The sequence below is a fragment of the Plectropomus leopardus genome, chromosome 8 (genome assembly GCF_008729295.1).
Source record: "Plectropomus leopardus isolate mb chromosome 8, YSFRI_Pleo_2.0, whole genome shotgun sequence".
NCBI lineage: Eukaryota > Metazoa > Chordata > Actinopteri > Perciformes > Serranidae > Plectropomus > Plectropomus leopardus.
In genome coordinates, this window is record NC_056470.1 from 17,378,048 (window position 1) to 17,401,504 (window position 23,457).

Genomic DNA, 23,457 nt, shown 5'->3' on the forward strand with positions numbered 1-23,457 from the left:
TTACTAAATCATAATTTCACATACTACTTACAACTTTTATCTTCTTCTGTTTATTTAACATAGTCACCCTTTTCCATTTAAAAACACGCTTAAGCAGTAACTCTGTCATACCTGTGTGTGCATGCACTAGTGAGGGCAGCAACATTTAATCAACTAGTTGCTCACATCCCTTGTATCAGACAGTCATTCAGACTATACTGTCATTTTTTACCCCAATTTAACAGTTTTAGCGCAGCCATAGTTTAATTAAAGGATTAGATGAAAATGCCGCCTTCAAAGCATAATGCAGAACATTGCTCCAGGTTGTTCATGGTTATTTGATATTTTAAGATTTTGTTTTGCATTGCAAAATAAAGCACCAAAAACTGTGTACTAGAAACACTGTATTAGTTTGTGTACTGTATATGATCTGTGTATCCTATAATCATGTTATCTGAACTCTCTCAGCCTCCACACCAGAAGAGATGCGGGAGGAAAAGAAAGAACAGGAGGGAGAGAAGAGTACCAGCTCAGAGGAGGGTAAAGCAGCTAAGGTTAAGGCGAGCAAGCCTTTAATGCCTACCTCCACCATCCTGAGACTGCTAGCTGAACTGGTGCGCTCCTACGTGGGCATCGCTACTCTAATCGCCTCCTACTGCTACACTGCTGGACAGTCCGAGCTCATCAAGGAGGTGGGTAGTTTAAAATCTTGTATGCCTTTCACACCTGTGTATTGCCATGCCTTTACTGTAGCTATTCCCTCTTACTACTTGTTTTGACCTCACTCAATCCTAACAGGACTGCAGTGTTCTAGCCTTCGTGCTCGACCACTTACTGCCCCACACCCAGAATTCAGAGGACAAGGACACCCCAGCTTTGGCACGTCTCTTCCTAGCCAGCCTGGCAGCTGCCGGCACAGGCACCGATGCCCAGGTGGCCCTGGTCAATGAGGTGAAGGCTGCCCTCAGTCGAGCTCTAGCAATGGCAGAAGGTGCAGAAAAACATGCCAGGTAAGCTGCATGCAAAATAAGTTAACCAAAATTATATCCATACTTATAACCATTGTTTGATTAATAATTTATAAGGATTTGTAAAATCCCAAACTGCTATTCTATTCCTATTCTTACTCACCTCTATACATCTTTTTCACAGGCTTCAGGCAGTGATGTGCATCATTAGCACCATCATGGAATCATGTCCCTCCACATCCAGCTTCTACAGCACAGCAGCAGCCAAGACACAACACAATGGCATGAACAATATCATAAGGCTCTTTCTTAAGAAGGGACTGGTCAACGACTTGGCCCGTGTGCCGCACAGCTTGGATTTGTCCAGGTATGTGATTACACCATATTAATTTAGTTTTACAATTTAGATAGTAATAGACCTGCTTTGCAAAACATGATCTGCAAATTAGTCAGTTAAATGGGCCCTGTGGAATTTTCTTATTTTTATATTCAGTGTCACTGAAATGCATTGTGTGCATCTTTGAGGTGTAACAAATGTGTGTAGTGTATTTGCTTCCTTAAACATTTGCGAAGCTGATTTTTAAGTATTTAAAATCCTGCAATGCACGCATCCATGTTTACAGGCCTGCAGTCGTTTTTGTTGCCTTTGTTGGCGCATTGCTGCAAACTTTGTATTGTCTCATCAGCATGTATGCATGTTTCTGTGATAAATAAAACAGGGACACGGTTATAGAAACTGTGCAGGTCTAAAATTCCACTGGAAAACTTTTAATTCTGGTTTTAACTGAGGCTTTTTAGTATTCTGAAGCTGGCTCAATTTACACTTTGTCAGATCAGCATGGCTACCATAACCCAGTTTTGACAGAGCCTGTTGGTAACCCTGGTTTTATCGGATCACCAATTTTAAGCTTGGTAAACCATGCAGAAATAGTGTGACTCAGTTGAACTTGCCTGTTTAGTCGTTCTGTTTTAGAATCAAGTTGCAAAACAAAAGTCATAGAGAATATAATGTAGTAAACAAATGTAAAATGACTTTTTATTCATTCTTCACATCATTTTTTTTAGTCCCAACATGGCCAACACAGTGAATGCTGCTCTGAAGCCTCTGGAGACCCTTTCCCGCATTGTGAACCAGCCCAGCAGTCTGTTTGGGGGCAAAGGAGGCTCCAGCAAGAACAAGGCTGAACATGACACCGTGGGCACTGCCAGGGACAGCAATAGCAACACTCAGGACCAAGGTTTCCACATCACATGAGATGAGATACCTTCAACACTCCAGATCCAGTTGTTCCATGTATGTTTGACGCTGATATGTGTCATCTGTTCCAGGAGAGTCTGGTGAGGCTGAGCCAGTGGAGGGTAACCACAGGGTGCAGGGAACAGACAACGACCTGATGGATGGAGAGACAGAGGGAGACACAGTGGTCATTGCTGGTCAGCCAGAGGTTCTCAGCACACAGGCTATGCAGGTGATGGACACTGTATAAAACACTTACGTTAGAAATGTGTCACCACATTACTTCATCTGTAACATCTGTAATAAATAGACATAGGTTATATGCACATTTCTCCACTTTATGGCTGACATTGCATTTTTGCATTTCATTTCCTGTGCTTGTAGGTGGAAAATGAGTTGGTGGATCTGATTGATGAGCTGCTGGAGAGAGATGCTGGCACTGTCAACAGCACAATTATAGGTAAGCCGCTTAATTAAAAAGCAGGGGACAGCGAGGGTGGATGGTAAACAGGCAAGGAGAAGGTTAGAGTAGTTGCGTGCGAGGAAACTCAGAGCTGATGTATCACTTGTTTGTTTATGTCAATCAGTGGGACGCAGCGGGGAAGATGAATCTCAAGAGGATGTGTTGATGGATGAAGCACCCTCCAATATTAGTCAGGCATCCACTCTTCAGGCCAACCGGGAAGGTAAGACAGTGGCACAACAGAACTGTGTTTATTTTAGTAAATATGATAAACATGTTGTGTCTGGTTTCACTGACGGTTATTTAACTGAATCTGTCTGTCTTCTGTCAGACTCCATGAACATCCTAGAACCAGAGGATGAGGAGCACACTCAGGAGGAAGACTCTAGTGGCAGCAATGATGATGAGGACAGCCAGGATGAAGAGGAGGAGGAGGAAGAAGAGGAGGAGGAGGATCAGGTATGGATTAATGCTATGCTGTACAGTAAAGAAGTTTAGCTCATTGCTTGTCCTAAAAACTCAAAGCTGCTTCTTTTCCTCAAGGATGATGAAGAAGGAGATGAGGATGATGACGATGAAGGTTCGGAGATGGAGCTGGATGAGGACTTCCCTGACATCAATGCCGCACCACACATCCGCTTCGAAAGGTTTGACAGGGATGATGACCTCATCATAGAGTTTGACAACATGTTCTCCAACAACGGTAAGCAGCTCGATTTATTACCAACTAAGTCAGAATTATTATTTGTACAAGTGTCCCACCTTTCCCTCTCAAAATCTCTGAATCCCTTAAAGAGTTGGTTTTGTATAAAGTCCATCATAATTTTATTTTGTTTTGGCTTCTTGATCGCAGAAAAGCTTTTGATTTCTGAAAAAAATAAATAAGGAAAAACTCACAACCCTTAAACCTGACAAAAAAACTTCAGCCTGACTTTCCAAAGGCAAGTTTCAGATACACATGACAAACGATGAGCAGCTCTCCTTCAAAGAAGCTCTTCTGACATGATTCTCTAAAGCTTAGTAACATCCCAAATCAGGAAATTTTAAAACACAAAAAGCAGATGATGTAGAAAATTATTTTTCTTTAGCTTTATTTTTCATAAGCATTACTCGGGGTTGTGCCAGAGCTGTCCCCCTAATGTCTGCCTACTGTTTTCTGTTGTTCTTCCATCAGCTGACATCCCTCCCTCCCCAGGCAACATCCCCAGCTCCCACCCACTGATGGTGCGCCATGCAGACCACGGCTCCCTCACCCTAGGTGTGGCAGGCACTAGCAGCCGCCTGGCACAAGGCATGGGCCGCAGCCAGAGAACACTGCGCCAGCTCACTGCCAACAGCGGACACACCATCCATGTCCACTACCCTGGCAACCGCCAGCCCAACCCTCCGCTTATCTTGCAGAGGTAAAAGCATGTTTCTTTATTAAACAACACATCTGTTTCGCAACATCTGTTACACCAGTATTTGTCATAAGTGATATTGTTATAAGTGATAATGCTTATTAAAATGTTCCTCTCTACTCGATCCTCCAGATTGTTGGGCCCTAGTGCTGCAGCAGACATTTTACAGCTGTCCAGCTCTCTGCCTCTGCAATCTCGTGGTCGTGCCCGTCTTTTGGTCGGAAATGAGGATGTGCATATCATCGCACGTTCTGATGATGAGTTGTTGGATGACTTTTTCCATGAGCAGAGTAGTACAGGGGGACAAGCAGGTAAGAATCACTTCTTTATTTTTTATCTTAACTGTCTTTCAGCTAAGTGTAAGTCTAAATTTCTAACATGGTTATTCTTTCTGTCTGTCTAGGCACCCTCTCTAGTATCCCCACTGCCTTAACTAGATGGACAGATGAGTGTAAGGTGCTGGATGCTGAGAGTATGCACGACTGTGTAGCAGGTAGGTTGGTCTTTGACTGGAGACTTGATTCATTGGAGACACTTTTTGTCACTTAATCATGAAAAATTTTTAAAGGAAGGCCATTGGCCTTTCAGAAGGTATTTACATTTTTTAATATCACTATTAATATGAATATGATGGCAAAGTAGTAATCATCCTGCTCTGCGACACTTCACTGGTTTGACCATGCATCGATAATCCAAAGTTACATCTTTTTTGTATTCTCATATGTTGATAATGGAATCCTGTAATGCCCTGATGAAGGTTGTGTGGCTTAAAGCTGTGGCTGTGTTTTTAAGTTAGACATCACTGAGTGTGACAGCACTGTCCTCTGTTGATCTGCTTTGTTAGAAACATGGTGGCAGAGGTAGCAGGACACAAGAACTTTAATTTGGGTGACAATGGCAACAGAAGCAATAGGAGTGAATGTTATTATCTAGGGCCAAGAAATATGTATTTTTTGGATGTATTTTTCTGAATTTACCAGACTGTTTGAGCTGTTTTGTTATTTGCATTTACCTACCTAATCAGTATATCCACATTACTGATGATTTATTAATGTCATTGTGTAAATATTTTGTGAAACCACCAGTAGTCACCCCTGCATTTTTATCGCAATATCGAGATATTGCAGAGCTCTGTTATAATTTAATCCAACATTAGTGTTTAATTTCTTCCCATTTTATGATCATTGAAAACATTTTTTCTGATACAGATCATTGCAACCAGCTTAATGTCTTAAGCTAAATTGGCACTGATGAGGTCTTGTTGTTGTTAGATGTTTAAGTTACAACCAGAACTGAGGTTGAATTGTGACATCTGTGTCTTCTTTCAGTGGTGAAGGTGCCTATCCTGCAGCATCTGGAGAGTCTGCGAGATGAGGAACTTGAAGAGCGTAGGGAGAAGAGAAGGAGGCAGCTGGCCGAGGAGGAGGAGTCTAAACAGAACGAGAGGAGGGCCTCTGGAGCAGAACAGGCCAGGGAACAGAGCCTGCAGGTTGGAGAATAATACGTTTGTTGGCTGTGTAGGAGGAGGAATCATAGAATCGAAATGTGCATGAACCTTTTGCCACTTTTATTCACTTCTTAAGTAACGTTAACTGTTTTTGTTTCATAGGGTTCTGGATTGGGGACAGTTAATGGTGCAGAGAACACTGCAGGTAATGACATTGTTATAGATTTTTTTTCTTGTTGTTGTAATGTTAAAATTCTTGTAAGGAATGGACACATCTCAGTGATGGGCACCCAGAGGCAAGCGGCCAGCAGTGCGTGCTGTGGGATGAGGTAGTAGTTTGTATAGTTTTAGGATCACACCAGATCTGGGAGATAACTATACAGTCTACTGTCTTTCTTATGGCAACGCTATACCAGCAGGACATCTTCATCTGCTAGAGGAGATCCATTTTCAACCTGCAAATGTCTCAGGCTGTTTGAAAAAAATATCTCATCTACATCTTAAAACACCTTATTCAAAAAATCTACATGATATCTCTGGAGTATAATGTTGCCTTTTTTTATATTATATGCATTGCATTTTCCTGCAACTGTCTGTGCTGTGGTGAGGTAGTAAGTTGTGTTGTTGTTGGGGATCAGGATTGTGCACCCCGTTTAGGAGATAACTATACAACTTACTGCCTTCCTCAGTGGAGGCTCTTCTCACCTATGTAGAAAATAATCAGTAACTAATCAGCATATTGCTTTTTCAGTTATGTTTGTGCATGTCTTGTGTGCTTGCTTTGAACCTTCCTGTCTCAACTTAAGTCATTAATACCTTGAAAGGGTTTGAAAACAACAGAACACTCGGGCTGAAATTATGTATGGGGGAGATTCTTTTCTCTAATTTGAAGTGCTGTAAGGGGCAATTTGATATGTTAAGCACAGTAGTATTTTCAGACTTGATAGTTCAACTTAACCATGTTTAGTAGGGCTGTACCCAACTCTGAATTCTGCCAGTTGAATCAGATTTGGCTGTTCAATACGAAAATTTGACAAACTTTTTTTGTTAGTTTGTTTTTTTCCATATAAAGTTTGAAAGTCTTACAGGCTAAGTGGGACATTTAGAGGAAGAGCGGCATTCGTGTAATATAGTAAAACAAGCTAATGGTGGATTGGCAGTGTGCAACAACATTTTTTTTAGACACGACATTTTAAACAAAAGCCAGAGATTATATCATATGAATTTGCAATAAGCTGTAAATTCACCACTTCTCAGCAGAAGAGAGAAGATAGTGTTGTCTCAGAGCCTCACAGTGTAGAGTCGCTCTTCCTTGGTGTCACTGCTAGCATCTGCGCAGCACCCTGGACCAAAGGGTAGTGGAAAAATTAAGAGGGCTCACTCCGCTCCAAAATCTGGGGCCCAAATGTCCCCAAAAGTTAATTGACAGGCAAAAAACAAAACAAAACGACTGCTTGACTTGAAGCAATCTTAGTTGACTGAGGGGTCTCTGATTGATGATTTCAATCTTTGACTTTCAGGATGCTGTCCTAATGTATATTTACTGAAAAAATAAGATCAGTTAAGTTTTTTTCTTCTAAAAATGTATAAAAAAAAGTATGTCCCTGTTTTCACACAAATTTTCTCTCTGGATGTTGCAGAGGGTGAGCAGGCTCAAGGTGGTACAGTGTCATGTCTGGACCCACCCAGGGTCTCAGAGGGCTTCCTCACTGCCCCTCCATCTGGAGAGGTCACTCCCACCACACCTGCTCCTCACGAACAGGCCCTAGTCTCCCTGGAGACTGCGATCAGTCAGCAGGTCCACCAGCCAATTGCTGATCTGCTACTGGCTGAGTCACATGCAAGCTCATTGGCTGCTCTGGCAGGGGCAGGCCTTCCACCCTTGTCGGCAGCTGACAGGTCAAACAGTGAAGCGGAGGCATCTCAGATGGAAATGTCCCCGGCACCCACAATTGGTGAGAGAGTCGGAGGAGGTGGAGGAGGAGGAGGAGGAGAAGGAGGAGGAGGAGGAGCGTTGGATGAAGGCAGGGAAGGTAGACTAACTTTGAAAACTCTCTTTATACAGACTGGCCAACAGTAAGGAAACACATCAGTGGTGTACATGATGTTGTTGACTGCGCTTGTAGCTAGTTTCTGTCATAAAATCTTCTGAACACTGTGAAATACAAATCAGTTACCCAAGGAATTTTGTTACAGCGCATTGATTTCAACCATTTACTAACCTTACCACCACTGTTGTCTTCTCAGCCTCTTTAAGTCCAGACATTGTGGAGACCTCAGAGCCTGCGGTGGTGGGTGTGTCACAGCTGGAGGGGTCACCCATGGATACCAGCAGCCCTGCCTCTGCCACTCAGGAAGAAGCTGCTCCCAACCCTGCTCAGACCGCACAGCTGTCTCAGGAGCTGTCTGGCAGCGGGGAGAGTGGGCTGACTGACCGGCAAACAGATGCAGAGTCTGGGTGAGTAGCTCGAAGTGTCACCCCTGACCAAATTAATGTTTAAAAGCACTATCGAGTATCCTGTAGTTTCTTGGCCAGATAAGCATACATTTTTATAAAATGTTACAGACTGTGTAAAATGCTTACCCTCTTTCTACTGCCAGTGCATGTAACTGCTGTGTCAGGCCAGTAGGAAACAAATGAAAAAAAAAAAAAAAAAAAAGAAAGAAGACTTGAAAGCTGTCATTTTCCACCAGCTTCTTTTTACAGTATTTCATTTTACATCCAGCTTGAAAACTTGATATACCTTACAAATGGTTTATGGTATTTTTCTATGAATTGCAGTGTTTTGGTATAATCTTTGATGGCTTTAAATTTGCTACTGTAAACCAGGTGAGTAATTCATCACACATATTGCTCCAGACTTACAAAAGCCCTTTTTTTTTTTTTTTTAATGTTTACAGCTCAACTTCTGTCTCATCACCTGGGGAAACGATGCCCAGGAGTGACAGCGCTGACAGTCAGTCTCAGGCCATCCAGGAAGAGCCTCTTCCATCCACCAGCAATGAGGATGAGGACCCACTTGCAGGTAATACATATTACTGTTAGGACTGAAACAATTCCCTGAGAAACTGATCCGTATACAGTGCAATAACTTTTGCATGGATGATTCTGACTGTGGCAGTAATGTGCTTTTTAGCTGCAGATTGCAAAATGGAGCAGGAGAGAGAAAATAACTAGGGAGAGAACAAAAGCGTCCAAAGCTAAAACAAAATAAAAACTCAATGTGTTACTATAAAACCAAACTAGCCCACAACAATAGCACGATGTTAAGACAGTAAAGGCTTATTTTATGCCTGATCTGTGGTTAGATTAAAACTTGTAGACTGTTCTAGAGGTTGAGTTGCACAACTTAAACACCTATTTATGTGTTATTTTTATTTTATATTATTTTTTTTATTTTATTATGACTTGGTTATTTATTTTTAATTAATGTATTGGTTTAAGGTTTTATGTATACCCTTTTTTTTTTAAAAGTATTTGGAAAGTAAATTTTTGTTTGTTTAATTAATTTGTTTTTGCATTTCAAAAAATAAATCCAAAATGTAACATGGCACATAAATCCATAAAATGGGCTGAATTTTAACAGATAATATTATTATTGCAGTTTTAAGCAAAATTTAAAAAAAAGGCTTTTAAAAAAAGCAAATACCTTTACATTTTAAGAGACCTGTCTTTTCTTCTCCTTTGTATATTTACTATTTCTCTTTAAGGCAAAGGTATTTCTTATTTAATTAATTGATTCAATAATCAGTAGAATTCTCAGTTTACAAAAATACTACAGTCCTACTTGCTATCCTACTTTTTCAGCAGTTTTTTTAAAACAATCATTTTTAACCAAATATTTACATCTAATAATGTCTTGGCAGGCATCAGTCTGCCAGAGGGTGTGGATCCCTCTTTTCTGGCAGCTCTTCCTGAGGACATCCGTCGAGAGGTGTTGCAAAATCAGCTTGGCATCAGACCACCCTCCCGTCCTCCTGCTGCCACTACTCTTCCTTCCACTACTGCACCTGTACTGGGAGGACCAGGAGTTACAGAGGTCAGCCCAGAGTTCCTGGCCGCCTTACCACCGGCCATCCAGGAGGAGGTGAAAGACTCTTTGCTGAAATTATAAAAGATAACAATAGAAAAAATGCTTCACTTTAGAACTGTCAAAAAGTAAAAATATAAAATCGAATCATTAAGCAGATCAGTCACAGATAATCAGTTTTTCTAACTAAGAGTGCCATTGGTCATTTTAGGTTCTTGCACAGCAACGAGCAGAGCAGCAGCGCAGGGAGCTATCCCAACAGCCCCCGCAGGGCGACACCCCTCTGGATCCAGTCACCTTCATCCAGACGCTGCCCTCAGAGCTCCGGCGTAGTGTTCTGGAGGACATGGAGGACAGTGTGTTGGCTGTCATGCCCCCAGACATTGCTGCTGAAGCAGCCGCGTTGCGTAGAGAGCAAGAAGCACGCCAGAGGCAACTGATGCATGAGAGGTTGTTTGGTCACAGCTCGTCTTCAGCCCTATCTGCCATTTTGCGCTCGCCAGCCTTCACCAGCCGGTTAGGGAGCAATCGTGGTGTCCAGTACACCCGACTTGCTGTGCAGAGAGGAGGCACATTTCAGATGGGGGGAGGAACAAATCACAGGTGAGAGGGGACAGTGATCTTATAGCCTGTTTTGAGAATTCACTTGTCTTTCACTTAGTTTTAAATTACACGAAAAGTGAATACTAGTATGCATGAGGAACGTTAGAAATGTCTTACTCATTGAAAAAGTTCTAGTTGGTTATTATCAAATCATGCTGCACTTTTGGCAGGTGACAAGCTAAATATATATTATCCTTTTGTTTCCTCAGACCATCCAGTTCCAGTGTAGACTCCCTCCTGCGTCTGCGCGGTCGATTGCTGCTGGACCACGAGGCCTTGTCCTGCCTGCTGGTTTTGCTGTTTGTGGATGAACCGAAGCTCAACACCAGCCGCCTGCACCGTGTGCTCAGGAACCTCTGCTACCATTCGCAGACACGTGGCTGGGTCATTCGCAGCCTGTTATCCATCCTCCAGCGCAGCAGCGAGAGTGAGGTGTGTGTGGAGACCTCACGCCTAGAAGACTCTCGTGGTAAGAGGAGCACTCAGGGAGGCTGTGGAGGAAAAGGCTCTGCTACCTCCTCCCTTTCCTCTTCATCCTCCTCTTCTTCTTCATCCTCATCTTCCTCCTTAGAGCTACTGAACAGGGTGGAGTCTCGCAGCTCCAGCCAGCTTTCCTGGCTCTCTGTTTCTATGGACGCAGCGTTGGGCTGTCGGACAAACATTTTCCAGATTCAGCGAGCATCAGGTAGGAAGCACGCTGACCGGCACTCAACTGGGGGTTCGGCAGGATCTGGAACACTGGGAGGAGTGTCAGGCACTGCTGCAGGTGTCACGTGTGCTGGAGGTGGAGGTTCCACTGTCCACATCCACCCACAAGCTGCTCCAGTGGTCTGTCGACATGTGTTGGACACACTCATCCAACTAGCAAAGGTGGGAGTCCACATGTCTTCATCTACTGTGCATCTGATTTAACATCTTTTGTACGTTGTAAAGAAAAAAAAACCAAAACAATCAAGTTGTACTTGAAATCTTTTTCGTTTCCTGTCTGTCCCTGCAGGTGTTTCCCAGCCACTTCACCCAGCAGCGCTGTAAAGATCTGTCCGCATCTTCGTCTGACCTGGACTCTCGTCTTTGTTCAATCTCCTCTGTGGGAGGGGGTGGAGGCGGGGGCTCCAGGTCAGGGTCTTTGAGTAACCCCAGCTCCAATGCCTCCAACACCCAAAACTCCTTGGGCTCCACTGCCGCTACTCTCCAGTCTCTGGGAATCTCCACTGATTTTTGGGACCTACTGGTCAAGCTGGACAATATGAATGTCAGCCGCAAGGGCAAAGCCTCTATGAAGACAGTGCCTCTGGGGGGCAGTGCAGAGGCTGAGGGGGCTCAGTTAAGCCTGGAGACCTCCCCTCTGGGTCAGCTGATGAACATGCTGTCCCACCCTGTAATCAGACGGAGCTCCTTACTCACTGAAAAGCTGCTGCGTCTGCTCTCCCTCATATCTATTGCCCTGCCTGACAACAAGGCCACTGAGGTGCCTGCTGGACACCCCACCCCGCAGGCTGCCATCCCCAACACGGCATCCAGCTCAGGAGTCACGGCCCCGATCACAACACAGGGCACGGTGTCAGCAGGCTCTACCCAGCCCACTGTGGCAGGCACAGGGGCCTCTGTGGGAGCTGCAGCCCAGGGTACATCCTCAGGGACAAGTCTAGCAGCCTCCCAGACGTCCTCTACAACAATCTCTATACCCACGTCCACTGGAACAACCTCTACAGGTAATACTCATTTGTTCTGAAGTAAAATGTCATCAGTTTAAACTTTTCAGTCAAGCAGCAACTTGAATAGAAAATAATGTTTATTTTTGGGGGCATTTTGTCAAAACAGGGAAACAGAGGGGCACTACTAGCAGTACAGAAAGTGACAACAAGATGGCCTCCAGTGGACTCACAGAGAAACAGCTTCAGCTCTCTGTGGAGGTAAGAGGGGGGGGGAGTGTAATACGGTGTTATTGATGCTTTCATTTTGAAATCTGTGTGAATTGACAATACTGTTCACTGAAGATCTTTTACATTGGACTACATTTTTCAAGATATTAGGCTGGATAACTTTTACTGACGATCAATTAAGGAAAGCCATTAAAGAATTTTAGATGATAAAGAGCAGAAACAGATATCAAATCTGAGTAAAGAGGCATGTTTTGTTTGTGGCTCTTGGCTTAAACTTATTTTTATCTTTCTCAAAAATCATGAGTGTTTCAGTATTTTCAGTGAAGTCTTAAATAGAAGTCATAAAACTACTTAACTTACCAGCCAAAAAAAAACCATTGGTAATCTATAGAGTGGTGAAGCAATGAGTCCTAAAACGGAGAAGTTTGTTAACCTTTTAGCACCTCCGGTTCCCTCGTCTCAAAGTCTCTGGGTTTTTTGAGTGAGTTTTCTGTAAAATGCCTTAAATAAGGTCTGTGGTTAACACAGGCTAATGATATTAAGACATTTTGTTTTGCAACATAAAATATGTCTGCTTAAACCCGAATTTTGAACTTTTAAGGTTTAACTTGTCATAGAGAAAGCGGTTGCTAACAAGTGGCTAAATGGGATTACAGTGTTTGTTGGGGATGTTAGACGTCATCACACCGGACACAGAAACGTACGCCTTCACAGCTTTACAGAGTTGCACTCCAACTTATAGATTTATCTGTTTATAATATTTTTCGATCGTGTTTTAACGTGTATTTACAGTGTTTGTTGTTGCGACGTTTAAGTTATGCAACCACGATGTAGTTTGTGTATAACCTAACGATAGCTTTTTTATTCTGGCGGTTTCATTTATGCTTCAAAACTCACAAAAGTGGTATATATCTGTGAAGATTGTCACGCTGAACAAAACGTGTAAATCTCATAAACTTGTGTTTGTCACAGAGTTAATTTTTGGTGATAACCGCAAATCCCATTCAAAGATCCCATACGGTTTTTGACGAGGGAACCATCGCCAATGGACGTCACAAAAAAAAGACGAAAAAACAACAGCAAAAGTAAAAAAACAAACAGCATAAAAATTCACACACAAGCAATAAACTTAAAACAGCTATTTAGCAACATTCAGAAACCTGACGTGCATTCAGTGTTTAAAAGGTCCTTAGTGTTGTGCATCTGCCTCACACACTTCTGAAGATATGTATTGTATATTTTTGTCCTGATCTACTTCCAGACACTGTCCAGTCCATCTGGCTTTGTCATTTGTGCATGGCGCACATCAAAGTTAATGTTACAGTTGGATGGCTTGCATATCAAAAGGTACCTGGATTTTGACATCTATCGTTCAAGTACCTCTTTCAGTCTGCCTGGCTGGCTTTCTGAAGTCCCATTTGTTGTCAAACAAGCAAACTTTATTCATAGAGCACTTCTCAAAAAAAGAAAAAAAATGTATTTCCCTTAAGTAAAAAGCTAAAGAAAACATTTTTAAGATGTACACTGCACATTCTGTAGCCAGACGGATCAAACAGTCATCCAGCATTGAAAGTCTCCTTAGAATTGTCTTTGACAATTGGACTGAAACATAAAAGCATTTGTCCTCAGACCTTATAAAGAAGTACTGACAAAATCATGTATTCCTATTCACTGTTTTGAACACGTCAGTTGATCTTTTTTGTTAAGTGTTTCTTACACCCTTCTGCAATTTGATCAGATGTTTCTTCTAATAACCCTTTTCCTTCTTACAAGGTGCTGACATCTCACTCATGTTCAGAGGAGGGTCTGGAGGATGCAGCCAACATCCTACTGCAGTTATCTAGAGGAGACGGTGCGACTCGAGACACTGTGCTGAGACTGCTGCTGAGTGGAGCGAGACACCTGGGATACACTCTTTGCAAACAGATCGGTAAGTGCAACTACACAGATGGCAGTTCTCATGTTCCTATTTCAAGAGGAGCGCCACCTAAATTAGGAATTCCAATATGTTATTTTCATGGCCTAGAAAAGTTAAATCAATATTTGTGAACATGAGCTAATCTCTCTCACAGCCAGAAAGCAGAGAAGTCTCAAAATTTCGATGTCATAGGAAGCTGTGCAGAGCTGCTAGACAATGAATGGGAGCCCCATTTTTGGACCCACAGAATGTTTGTTTTCTTTTTTATACACAAATGAGCTTCATTCTGTGGTAGTTTTCTCAGTACTGAAACAAAAAATGTACTTATACACTCATTCATTCTTAGTGCCATTTAGAATATCTTTCCTCATTCACTGTCTATTGAGCAGCTATAGACTTTACACCCAATGGCATCACAAAATTGAGTTTAAGCCCTCTCATTTCCGGATTTGGGAGAGAGTTGTTCACGTTAACTTAATATTTTTGGACTGTCTTAGACCATAGGAATCAAATGTTTGGATTTTGAAAATTGGCATAATACCTCTAGGCAAAAACAGTTTTCTCTTTACACACATTTATTAAAACATTTTCTCTCTCTCAGGCACATTACTGGCCGAACTTCGAGAATACAACTTGGAGCAGCAGAGACGGGCTCAAGCTGATTCACATTCCCCGGATGCCCCTCCTGAGGATTCCTCCATCTCAGCCAGACTCAAGGGCAAAATGACTAGCAGGTTAGCCAGTGATGGTTCTGGGCCACCCAGTTGCTTTAGGTTGTCAACACAATTGCAAGAGAAACTGGCAGACTGATGCTGTTAACTCGAATTCTAGTTGAATAAGCCTTGGTAGCCCTGTGGTAGCTTTTTTTGCATAACAGTTAGTTTCCCACCAATACATTTTCCTTTACCTTGTTTGCGTTTGTTGGTTGGGGCACAGGTTTGACGGGTCGGAGAGTGTGGTCATTGTGGCTGCACAAAAACGCACACTCGGTGGACGTGAACTACAGCTTCCCTGTATGAGCTCACTAACCTCCAAGACGTCAACGCAGAAGTTTTTCTTGCGAGTGCTGCAGGTCATTATCCAGCTTCGTGAGGACACACGGCGCGCCAACAAGAAAGCCAAACAAACAGGGCGATTAGGTAAGAATATGTTACCTATACACAGTTCTCTGGATGTATGCTTCTCCTAATGATGTTTAGAGTGTAACAGTCCTCTCCTCCATCTCTCAATGGCCAGGCTCCACCAGTTTAGGCTCAGCCAGCAGTATTCAGGCCGCGGTGCGTCAGCTAGAGGCTGAGGCTGACGCCATCATCCAGATGGTGAGAGAGGGTCAGCGGGCACGCCGGCTTCAACAGGCCCCCCCACCCACTGCCTCTTCTGCCTCAGCCGCCGTCGCCGCCGCTGCTGGATCCTCAGTGGCCGCCCCCCATGCCCCCACTGGTGCTGCTCCCCCTGCTGGCACGGCTGCTGCTGCCACGGTTAGCATGGGCTGCACTGACAGCAGGCATACTCTACTCACACACTGCACACGCTTACAGTAGGAGACCATTTGAAGGCTAAAAAAAGCATATTGACTACATAGTATGACCATCACAGTAAAGCTTTTGAAATTATTGTGGTGGTCGTCAATATATAATGCTATTAAATGGCCATTAGCCATCGACATGCTTCATGTCTAATTTGGCTTTGCCTGTACTGGCTTTGTGCATTTTGGAAATTTATAAGCTAACCCATTACTTGTTATGCATATCTGTCTTATTTTGAAAAAAAAAAAAAAAAGAAAAAGAAACACCAGGGAAAATTCAGATTCTCCCTCAATGTGTTTTCCATGATTTAAAGAAATCAGAATATTATATACGGCATTCTATCTGTAAACAAACATAACATAATGTGATTTATGTATAGTGACAATTGCTGCCATGATGAACATTGACCAAAAGACTGAATGTCAGTGATCCACTGCTTTCCATATCAGTGTCTTTGCATTGACATGTACAACATTGAAATGATCTAAATATGAATGTGCTGCCTGCTTCAAACTGTGATCTATTCCACTGATGTTGTGTGTTGGCTGGCTGACATGGCTTCATGCTTTTGGCCCTCCCTCCTTCCCTACTCGGCTCCCCTCTCAGTGGATCATGGGAATGTCATTATGCATGGCAATATCAGTCCAGATTGTTATTATGGATTTAAAAAAACATGCTAATCATTAATTTGACCATGTTTTTTCCTCTGTTCGTCCTCTGTCTCTACCTCTCTGCTCTTTCCTGTTTTCTTTTCTGTAGTCTGAAGTGCAGTCAATGTCAGAAGGGCAGGCAGCCCAGAGAGATGACTCTCCAATGGATGTGGACCAGCCGTCTCCTCTGGAGCAGGACCCCGCTCCTCTGGGTATGACTCACTTGAAAACTGCTAGTGACCATTTAAAAGCACCGACTGATTAACTTTATTTTTGTTTTGTCAGTAAATGACTCCCACATCCTCTGACAGTAACAGTAATAACTCAAGCAACTTTAATATAGACAAATATGGGCTTGTTCACCAACACTAAAACATTTTTTTTGGCTGTAAATATGACCAGAAACAGCTGATAAGAGCATAATTGATGTAATGGTGCTACAAATATTGGAATTATCGTTATCAGATGAAGATGGAAATGGCCAATCAGAGAGTGAGGAGAGACTTCCAGACCTCCCATTGCTCAGTGAGCAGCTGTTGTTGGATGAACTATGGGACATGCTTGGGGAGTGCCTGAAGGAGCTGGAGGAGTCCCATGACCAGCATGCTGTACTGGGTAAGTGAAACCCCTCTTATAATGATCTTTTTTTATGCAGCCTGTTCAGGACCTAGAAACGTCCCTGTAGTGCAATCTCTGTGTAAGAAGTGCTATATTTTATTTGTTTGTTGGGTAAGCATTGTTGGATGATTTGTCCCTCTGATGGTGTTTTTTTTTTTTTTTGTTCCCGCAGTTCTTCAGCCTGCTGTTGAGGCCTTCTTCCTTGTCCATGCCACAGAGCGAGAGAGCAAACCTCCTGTGAGGGACACCCGGGAGAGCCAACTTTCTCACATTAAAGATGAGCCTCCACCACTGTCGCCAGCACCTCTCACACCTGCCACACCTTCATCCCTAGACCCATTCTTTTCCAGGGAACCATCCTCAATGCACATCTCTTCAAACCTTCCACCTGACACCCAAAAGTTCCTCCGCTTCGCCGGTAGGCCTGAGACATTAAAATCAGGAGAATGATAAAGCTTTGCCCTGACGTGTGTAGCACAGTGGTCTAACATGACTCCTGCTTCTTCCCTGTAGAAACTCACCGCACAGTGCTGAACCAGATCCTGCGCCAGTCCACCACTCACTTGGCTGATGGGCCTTTTGCAGTTCTGGTTGACTACATACGCATCCTTGACTTTGATGTCAAGAGGAAGTAAGGGGGATTATCACACACTTCTTTACACTGTCTAAAGCACAGTTATTGGCTTTTTAAAACACTGACGCACTGGTGTTTGTGGCCATCTCTGCAGGTACTTCCGCCAGGAGTTAGAGCGACTGGATGAAGGCCTGAGGAAGGAGGACATGGCTGTGCATGTGAGGAGAGATCACGTGTTTGAGGACTCCTATAGGGAGCTGCACCGCAAGAGCCCAGAGGACATGAAGAATAGGCTGTAAGGCTCCGTTGCCTAGCAATGCAACTGTGTGTCCCCTCAATTCAGAACCACTAAGCCTGAGTCGTACTCTGCTCCCTGTCCTTTGCAGGTACATTGTGTTTGAAGGGGAGGAGGGCCAGGATGCTGGCGGCCTGCTGAGGGAATGGTACATGATCATCTCCAGGGAGATGTTCAACCCCATGTACGCCCTGTTTCGCACTTCGCCAGGCGACCGTGTCACCTATACTATCAACCCTTCATCCCACTGCAACCCCAATCACCTCAGCTACTTCAAGTTTGTGGGCCGCGTGGTGGCCAAGGCAGTCTATGATAACCGGTTACTGGAGTGCTACTTCACCCGCAGCTTCTACAAGCACATCCTGGGCAAGAGTGTCAGGTATTTGAGCTACTGGCAGTTAGAGCCAAGTAACCTAATTACTTCCTGTGGTCATGAAATTCCTAGAAATTATAAAAACTGTTTTCCAGGCCTGAGAGAGGTTTTAATAAACAGAATGTTCTGGGAAAGTTTTAAATATGTATTGTTTTGGCTGTTGTTGTCTTTGAACACTGAGCAAATTGGTTTGATTTTTTTCTTAAACATGGAAAAAAAGGCAATGAGCAACTTGGTAAGAAATTATTTACAAATTGCAATGAAATATTAGATTTAAAAAATATATTTTTTTAAAAAGCTATGGAAAATGACTGTGGGGGGGTGTAAAAGCTAGGGGAAAACTATATTAAGAATTAGCATAATTACATATTTAAAATTATGTGACAAGATGGTAACTTTTTTTTTTTTTCAAAAGAATTTCTTAAGTCTGCTTTGTTTTTTTCTTTTACTTGATATTTCTTTTCCTTTTTCTTTTTTTTAATCTCATTTATTTATGTATTTATTTTTCAGTTTTGTTTTTTTACTAATTTTCCAGGTACTGTGCCTATACTTTTTTTACTAATTTCATGCTAAGTTTTGGGTCATTTCTTCTTTTGTTGCTCATTGCCTTCTTCCCATGTTTTAGAAAGAAATCTAGCTCAGGTTTCAAAGGGTTAAAATATGTTCTTTAAAGACTCAACACATGTCCATGTGCAAAATGCGTTCCTTGTGTTACTATTGACAATCAAGTGCTGTGCTGCGTGACTGAACAATTATCAGACACATCCATAAAATATTTGTTTAACAGGAGTTAAATGCATACAAACTTGTCAAAATTAGAATCCCAACACCCCTCAAATTGCACTGACATCCACAGGATCCTCCGGTCTGGTCTGTCGGCAGATGCAGCTAAATTTCTAATGAGGAAGTGAAGTTAGTAAGCGCTAACAGCGCCTGGGAAATCCCTGTTGAGTAACTAATGGAGTTATTGCTATATAGGCTGACCTTTTTTATACGACTTCAGTAAAGTTACGGACATGTTATGAGATGTTGTGGAAAAGTTATAGAAAAGTATTGAAATTAAATTGGTAAATATGTGTGGGAACCTTGTAATAGTTCAAGGCATGTTCTAACTACATTAAAAATACCCAAATAAACCATGCCTGATTGATTGCTGCGCATAGCTATATATTGCAGTTTTGTGTATAATGTGCTTAGTATATATATATATATATATATATATATATTTCTGTGGTTTTACCAGGTACACAGACATGGAGAGCGAGGACTACCCTTTCTTCCAGGGCTTGGTGTACTTGTTGGAGAATGATGTGTCCACGTTGGGCTACGAGCTGACATTCAGTACAGAGGTTGGTGTCTGTTCTCTCAGTGTTTCAATTAGCTTTATGTGGAAAATTGATTTTCTCACCATGTCCTCTTCCTAACTGTTGAAATTGGGATTCAGCCTCAAGGGTTTGAATCCCAAATGCTTTATGCTCTCTTATAATAAGTGCTGCAAAAGTGTCATTTGCAATCTGATGGCCCTAAAACACTGCTAATGGATACCATCTGTGACACGTGGAAAAATATTAAGCTGAAATGAGTGATACTGAGTCTGGGAGGCATGTGCTCTGTTATCATAGGTCCAGGAGTTTGGAGTGTGTGAAGTGAGAGACCTCAAGCCAAATGGAGCCAATATCCTGGTCACAGAGGAAAACAAAAAAGAGTATGTGCACCTGGTATGCCAGATGAAGATGACAGGTGAGATTGACATTCTTTGACCAAATATTTCTTTTCCTGTTAGCATTAGAGGTGTAATAATACTCAGTATTACTCACAAAATAATTAGTCAATGCAAATGTGTTAATCTGTATGATTTAATCAACAGACGTCATTTAAAATGTTCAAAGCATTTGTATGAAGGATATCATTCTCAGAGGTGCAAAAAGAAAGCACTAGGTGGCAGCACTCATGGATTTTAAACTGATCAATATGCAGCAGAGAAGGTGTCTCTCTCTGGAAGATGGCTGATTTATCTTAAGCAGCACCCTCCAGCTGCTCTGATACATTATTCAGTAAAGCTTTGAATTTTCCAGCTGCTATATTGGAAAAAAATAGCCACAGAATTAATTGATAGAATAATGTTAGTTGTATGCAAGATAAAGAATATTCTCAATAGTACAGAACGATGTCTTTTACTTGCTTTCTAGGTGCAATTCGCAAGCAGCTGGCAGCCTTCCTTGAGGGATTCTATGAGATTATCCCCAAGAGGCTGATCTCCATCTTCACTGAGCAGGAGCTGGAGCTGCTCATCTCTGGCCTGCCCACTATTGACATCGATGACCTAAAGGCCAACACTGAATATCACAAATACCAGTCCAGCTCCATCCAGGTATGAACAAGCCTGTTTAAAAAAAACAAACAAAAAAAAACCAAGAATTGCCCAATGAACGTGACAGAGAGCTCAAGGCTTCAACCTTCAACTTGGACCCCAAATTCCCCAGATCCCAATCCAATTGAGCATCCATGGGACGTGTCCATACCCCACCTCACAAGGCTCACATGATCCGCTCCCATCGCCGTGGTGCCAGACAACGCAGGTCCTCCAAGGTATTGGCACGTCCAGTCGATGCTCAATCAGATTGGCGTCTGGGGAATTTGGAGGCCAGGTCGACACCTCTGGCTTTTTGTCACATTCCTTAGGGCATTCGTGAGCGTTTTTTGCAGTGTGACATTGGCCGTTCTCATGCAGGGGGAGGCTGTCGCCATGAGTTTATTTGGTCTTTGGTCTCTCACCAAACCCAGGAGATTTCCTGATTACCTCAATCAGTTTTAATATCATGAAATTTATGTATTTTTTATTTATTTACAATTAAGGTTTTTATTCATTTGAATGTCAACAACCAGGCATTGTCTTTACCTTTAGTTATACAAAATCCAAAGGACTGTGGCAAATGCACATATTTATAGCCACCCAAATAAACATTAACAATTAAAGCCATACAATTAGATTATCACAGTGTCCCAGTGACAATATATGCAAAGAAGTCTCATGACCTCTCAATATTCTCGCTTTTATCTTTGGCTCTAGCTATCAGCTGTTTATGTGATGCCATTTCTCTTTACTTTTCTAGAGAGGTGGAGATAGGGGCCAAAATGAAATAAAATGCTTGTAGCAGTCTGAAAAAATCAATCAATATAAAGTTAAGGATGTTCCTTAGTGTTGCCATCCCAACAAAATCAGAGGCCAGAGTAGTACCCATTTCTCCCAGAGCCGTATAAAAATGTTCATCCTTAGGTGCAAAGAGAAAGTAACCTTTTCCATCATGTAAATCTGCATCGTCACATCTATCCGGTTGTTTACGGTAGGACCAACATTCATCATCCATCTTCTGGCCAGCGCCTTTTTCCCTGCTACTATCTAGATACCTATTTGGTATTTTCCAATACCTTTTATTTCAGAGTGGATATAGTCTAAATACAAGACTTTGAAATCTAAAGATATATTTGTATTAAAAAAAGGTTTGTATTGCTTTCAAGTATTTTTTTAATATTTAGGCACTCCCACAATACATGGTCGTGTTTCTGCAGATATACAGCCACGATTTCTCCAGCACTGAGAACTGCTATTGTCATGTCTGCTGTCATAAGAGGCTCATATCAGTTTCAATGTAGATTATGTGCTCAGTTCTACCTTAGTAGATCTAATTTAGCAACATTTTGTTTGTGGAGCTGAAGTATTTCCCACTGGGAAGAACACAGTAGAGACACAATTATATTGGAACACATTTCTAACTCTACTGTCTTCATCTTGCATTCCATTTATTTTTTAATTTTTGCTCAATAGATCCAGTGGTTCTGGAGGGCCTTGCGGTCTTTTGACCAGGCAGACCGGGCCAAGTTCCTACAGTTTGTCACTGGCACATCCAAGGTTCCCCTCCAGGGTTTTGCTGCTCTGGAGGGCATGAACGGCATCCAGAAGTTCCAGATCCACCGTGACGATCGCTCCACTGACCGCCTGCCATCTGCTCATACCTGGTAAACACAGCAAGTTTGTTCAGCATAGAAAATTAGAGCAATAATAAAAAAAATCATAATTGTGAAAATTGAATTGTCTTTCTCTTTTCCCACTCTCAGCTTTAACCAGCTGGACCTCCCAGCTTACGAGAGCTATGAGAAGCTGAGACATATGCTGCTGCTGGCCATTCAGGAATGCTCAGAGGGATTCGGACTGGCTTAAACTATGAGACTCTTAACAAACACACACACACACACACACAGACATGCATACAGACACTTGATTTAGATTTGCCTACTCCTGACATTCACACTGATAACCTTTGAACGCACGCACACACTATCATAGACATTACTGGATTACTTGTTGAATGGCCTAGACTTACTGGTTTCTATTCCATATAAAACAGATAAAACCAGCAAGTGAAATGGACTGATTGACAGTGCGTACAACACAGAGAGCCTCATGTTGACACGATTGTGTCTCCCTTCCCAATTAAATGGCAAATGCAAGCGCAGATTCAGAGGATAAAACATGGACTAATATAAGAGACGTTTTCTTCATTTAGTTTGATTTCTCTGTACAAAAGGTTTGGGAGTTTATTATGTTTAATCTTTTTTGTTCTCTGGCTGTGTAAAAAGAAAAAAGAGAATGTTGTTTGAACAGGATGGTTATAAAACCTTTGGGGAAAAATGTTGGTGGTTTCTTGTTGCAAATTTGTGACCTCACAAGCCTTGACGACAGGGAACATTTTTATCGGGGGTACATGGACAACTTGAGAAGTTTTGGAGATATTCACAAAAATGCACTTTTCAAAGTTTTGTGGCATTTTTAAGGAAGGATGGTACAAAAAATGAAGAGAAAACCTGAAGGAGATTAAAAATAAACATTAACCATAAATTCTAGAGTATTTTTGGCTATTAAATCGCTGACCCAGCCTTGAGCCTTTGAATCAGAGTGGAATAACTACATGAATAAATGCATAAAATTGCGTCCATTGTCTCTTTTAACATTGTTGCAATCATTACTTGCAGTGAATCATTCCGTCAAAATTAAATGTGTTAATTTTGTGTGTAGTCACACCAAAGCTAAATATAAGGGCACTTGGAGAGCGCAGACCTCTGTCAAGGCCAAAAGTCAAGTCTTCTATGATATGCAAATCTGTAAGTGCAACCTATGTTTGTCTAGATGCTGTATATTTCCAAAACTGTTAGAATAATGTTAAAATATGGTTGTGCGTTTACAATCTCCAATGTGCGTTTATTATTTACTTCTTAATTTGAAATATTTTGTATTTCTAAAAACCAGGAAGCACTTTATTACCATGAACACCACGAACATGGCAGCTTATCAAATACACTTGTTAATGAAAAACTGTGTTTACAAGGAAGACGTTTTTACTGGAGCCAAATTTAAATCAATATCTTGAGTAGAATTTATTGCAGACACATAACATTTGGATATTAGTAAAAGTATAATTACTTGCATAATATGT

The 23,457-nt window shown here is 42.0% G+C and overlaps 1 protein-coding gene across 11 annotated transcripts in view; it reads left to right on the plus strand.

Annotated features, from left to right (window-relative positions):
* Positions 1-22,953, plus strand: part of huwe1 (HECT, UBA and WWE domain containing E3 ubiquitin protein ligase 1) — a 48,992-nt gene extending 26,039 nt beyond the window's left edge. For 6 of the 11 annotated variants that reach the window (XM_042491403.1, XM_042491410.1, XM_042491406.1 and 3 more), the window contains 37 exons: positions 448-671; positions 778-989; positions 1,132-1,314; positions 2,013-2,185; positions 2,277-2,416; positions 2,569-2,644; positions 2,772-2,870; positions 2,979-3,106; positions 3,191-3,350; positions 3,822-4,050; positions 4,180-4,358; positions 4,451-4,540; positions 5,376-5,536; positions 5,657-5,699; positions 7,135-7,527; positions 7,742-7,952; positions 8,396-8,520; positions 9,362-9,582; positions 9,737-10,128; positions 10,338-10,998; positions 11,126-11,840; positions 11,950-12,041; positions 13,785-13,941; positions 14,531-14,663; positions 14,854-15,068; positions 15,166-15,407; positions 16,215-16,317; positions 16,571-16,720; positions 16,896-17,141; positions 17,237-17,354; positions 17,452-17,592; positions 17,684-17,971; positions 19,209-19,314; positions 19,588-19,705; positions 20,155-20,336; positions 21,792-21,982; positions 22,082-22,953. In XM_042491403.1, coding sequence (XP_042347337.1) covers positions 448-671; positions 778-989; positions 1,132-1,314; positions 2,013-2,185; positions 2,277-2,416; positions 2,569-2,644; positions 2,772-2,870; positions 2,979-3,106; positions 3,191-3,350; positions 3,822-4,050; positions 4,180-4,358; positions 4,451-4,540; positions 5,376-5,536; positions 5,657-5,699; positions 7,135-7,527; positions 7,742-7,952; positions 8,396-8,520; positions 9,362-9,582; positions 9,737-10,128; positions 10,338-10,998; positions 11,126-11,840; positions 11,950-12,041; positions 13,785-13,941; positions 14,531-14,663; positions 14,854-15,068; positions 15,166-15,407; positions 16,215-16,317; positions 16,571-16,720; positions 16,896-17,141; positions 17,237-17,354; positions 17,452-17,592; positions 17,684-17,971; positions 19,209-19,314; positions 19,588-19,705; positions 20,155-20,336; positions 21,792-21,982; positions 22,082-22,184 — 7,400 coding nt within the window. In that variant the 3' untranslated portion in view covers positions 22,185-22,953. The remainder of the gene's footprint in view (positions 1-447; positions 672-777; positions 990-1,131; positions 1,315-2,012; positions 2,186-2,276; positions 2,417-2,568; positions 2,645-2,771; positions 2,871-2,978; positions 3,107-3,190; positions 3,351-3,821; positions 4,051-4,179; positions 4,359-4,450; positions 4,541-5,375; positions 5,537-5,656; positions 5,700-7,134; positions 7,528-7,741; positions 7,953-8,395; positions 8,521-9,361; positions 9,583-9,736; positions 10,129-10,337; positions 10,999-11,125; positions 11,841-11,949; positions 12,042-13,784; positions 13,942-14,530; positions 14,664-14,853; positions 15,069-15,165; positions 15,408-16,214; positions 16,318-16,570; positions 16,721-16,895; positions 17,142-17,236; positions 17,355-17,451; positions 17,593-17,683; positions 17,972-19,208; positions 19,315-19,587; positions 19,706-20,154; positions 20,337-21,791; positions 21,983-22,081) is intronic. The other 5 variants (XM_042491407.1, XM_042491413.1, XM_042491412.1 and 2 more) reach the window with 4 other exon arrangements.
* Positions 22,954-23,457: the final 504 nt, after the last annotated feature.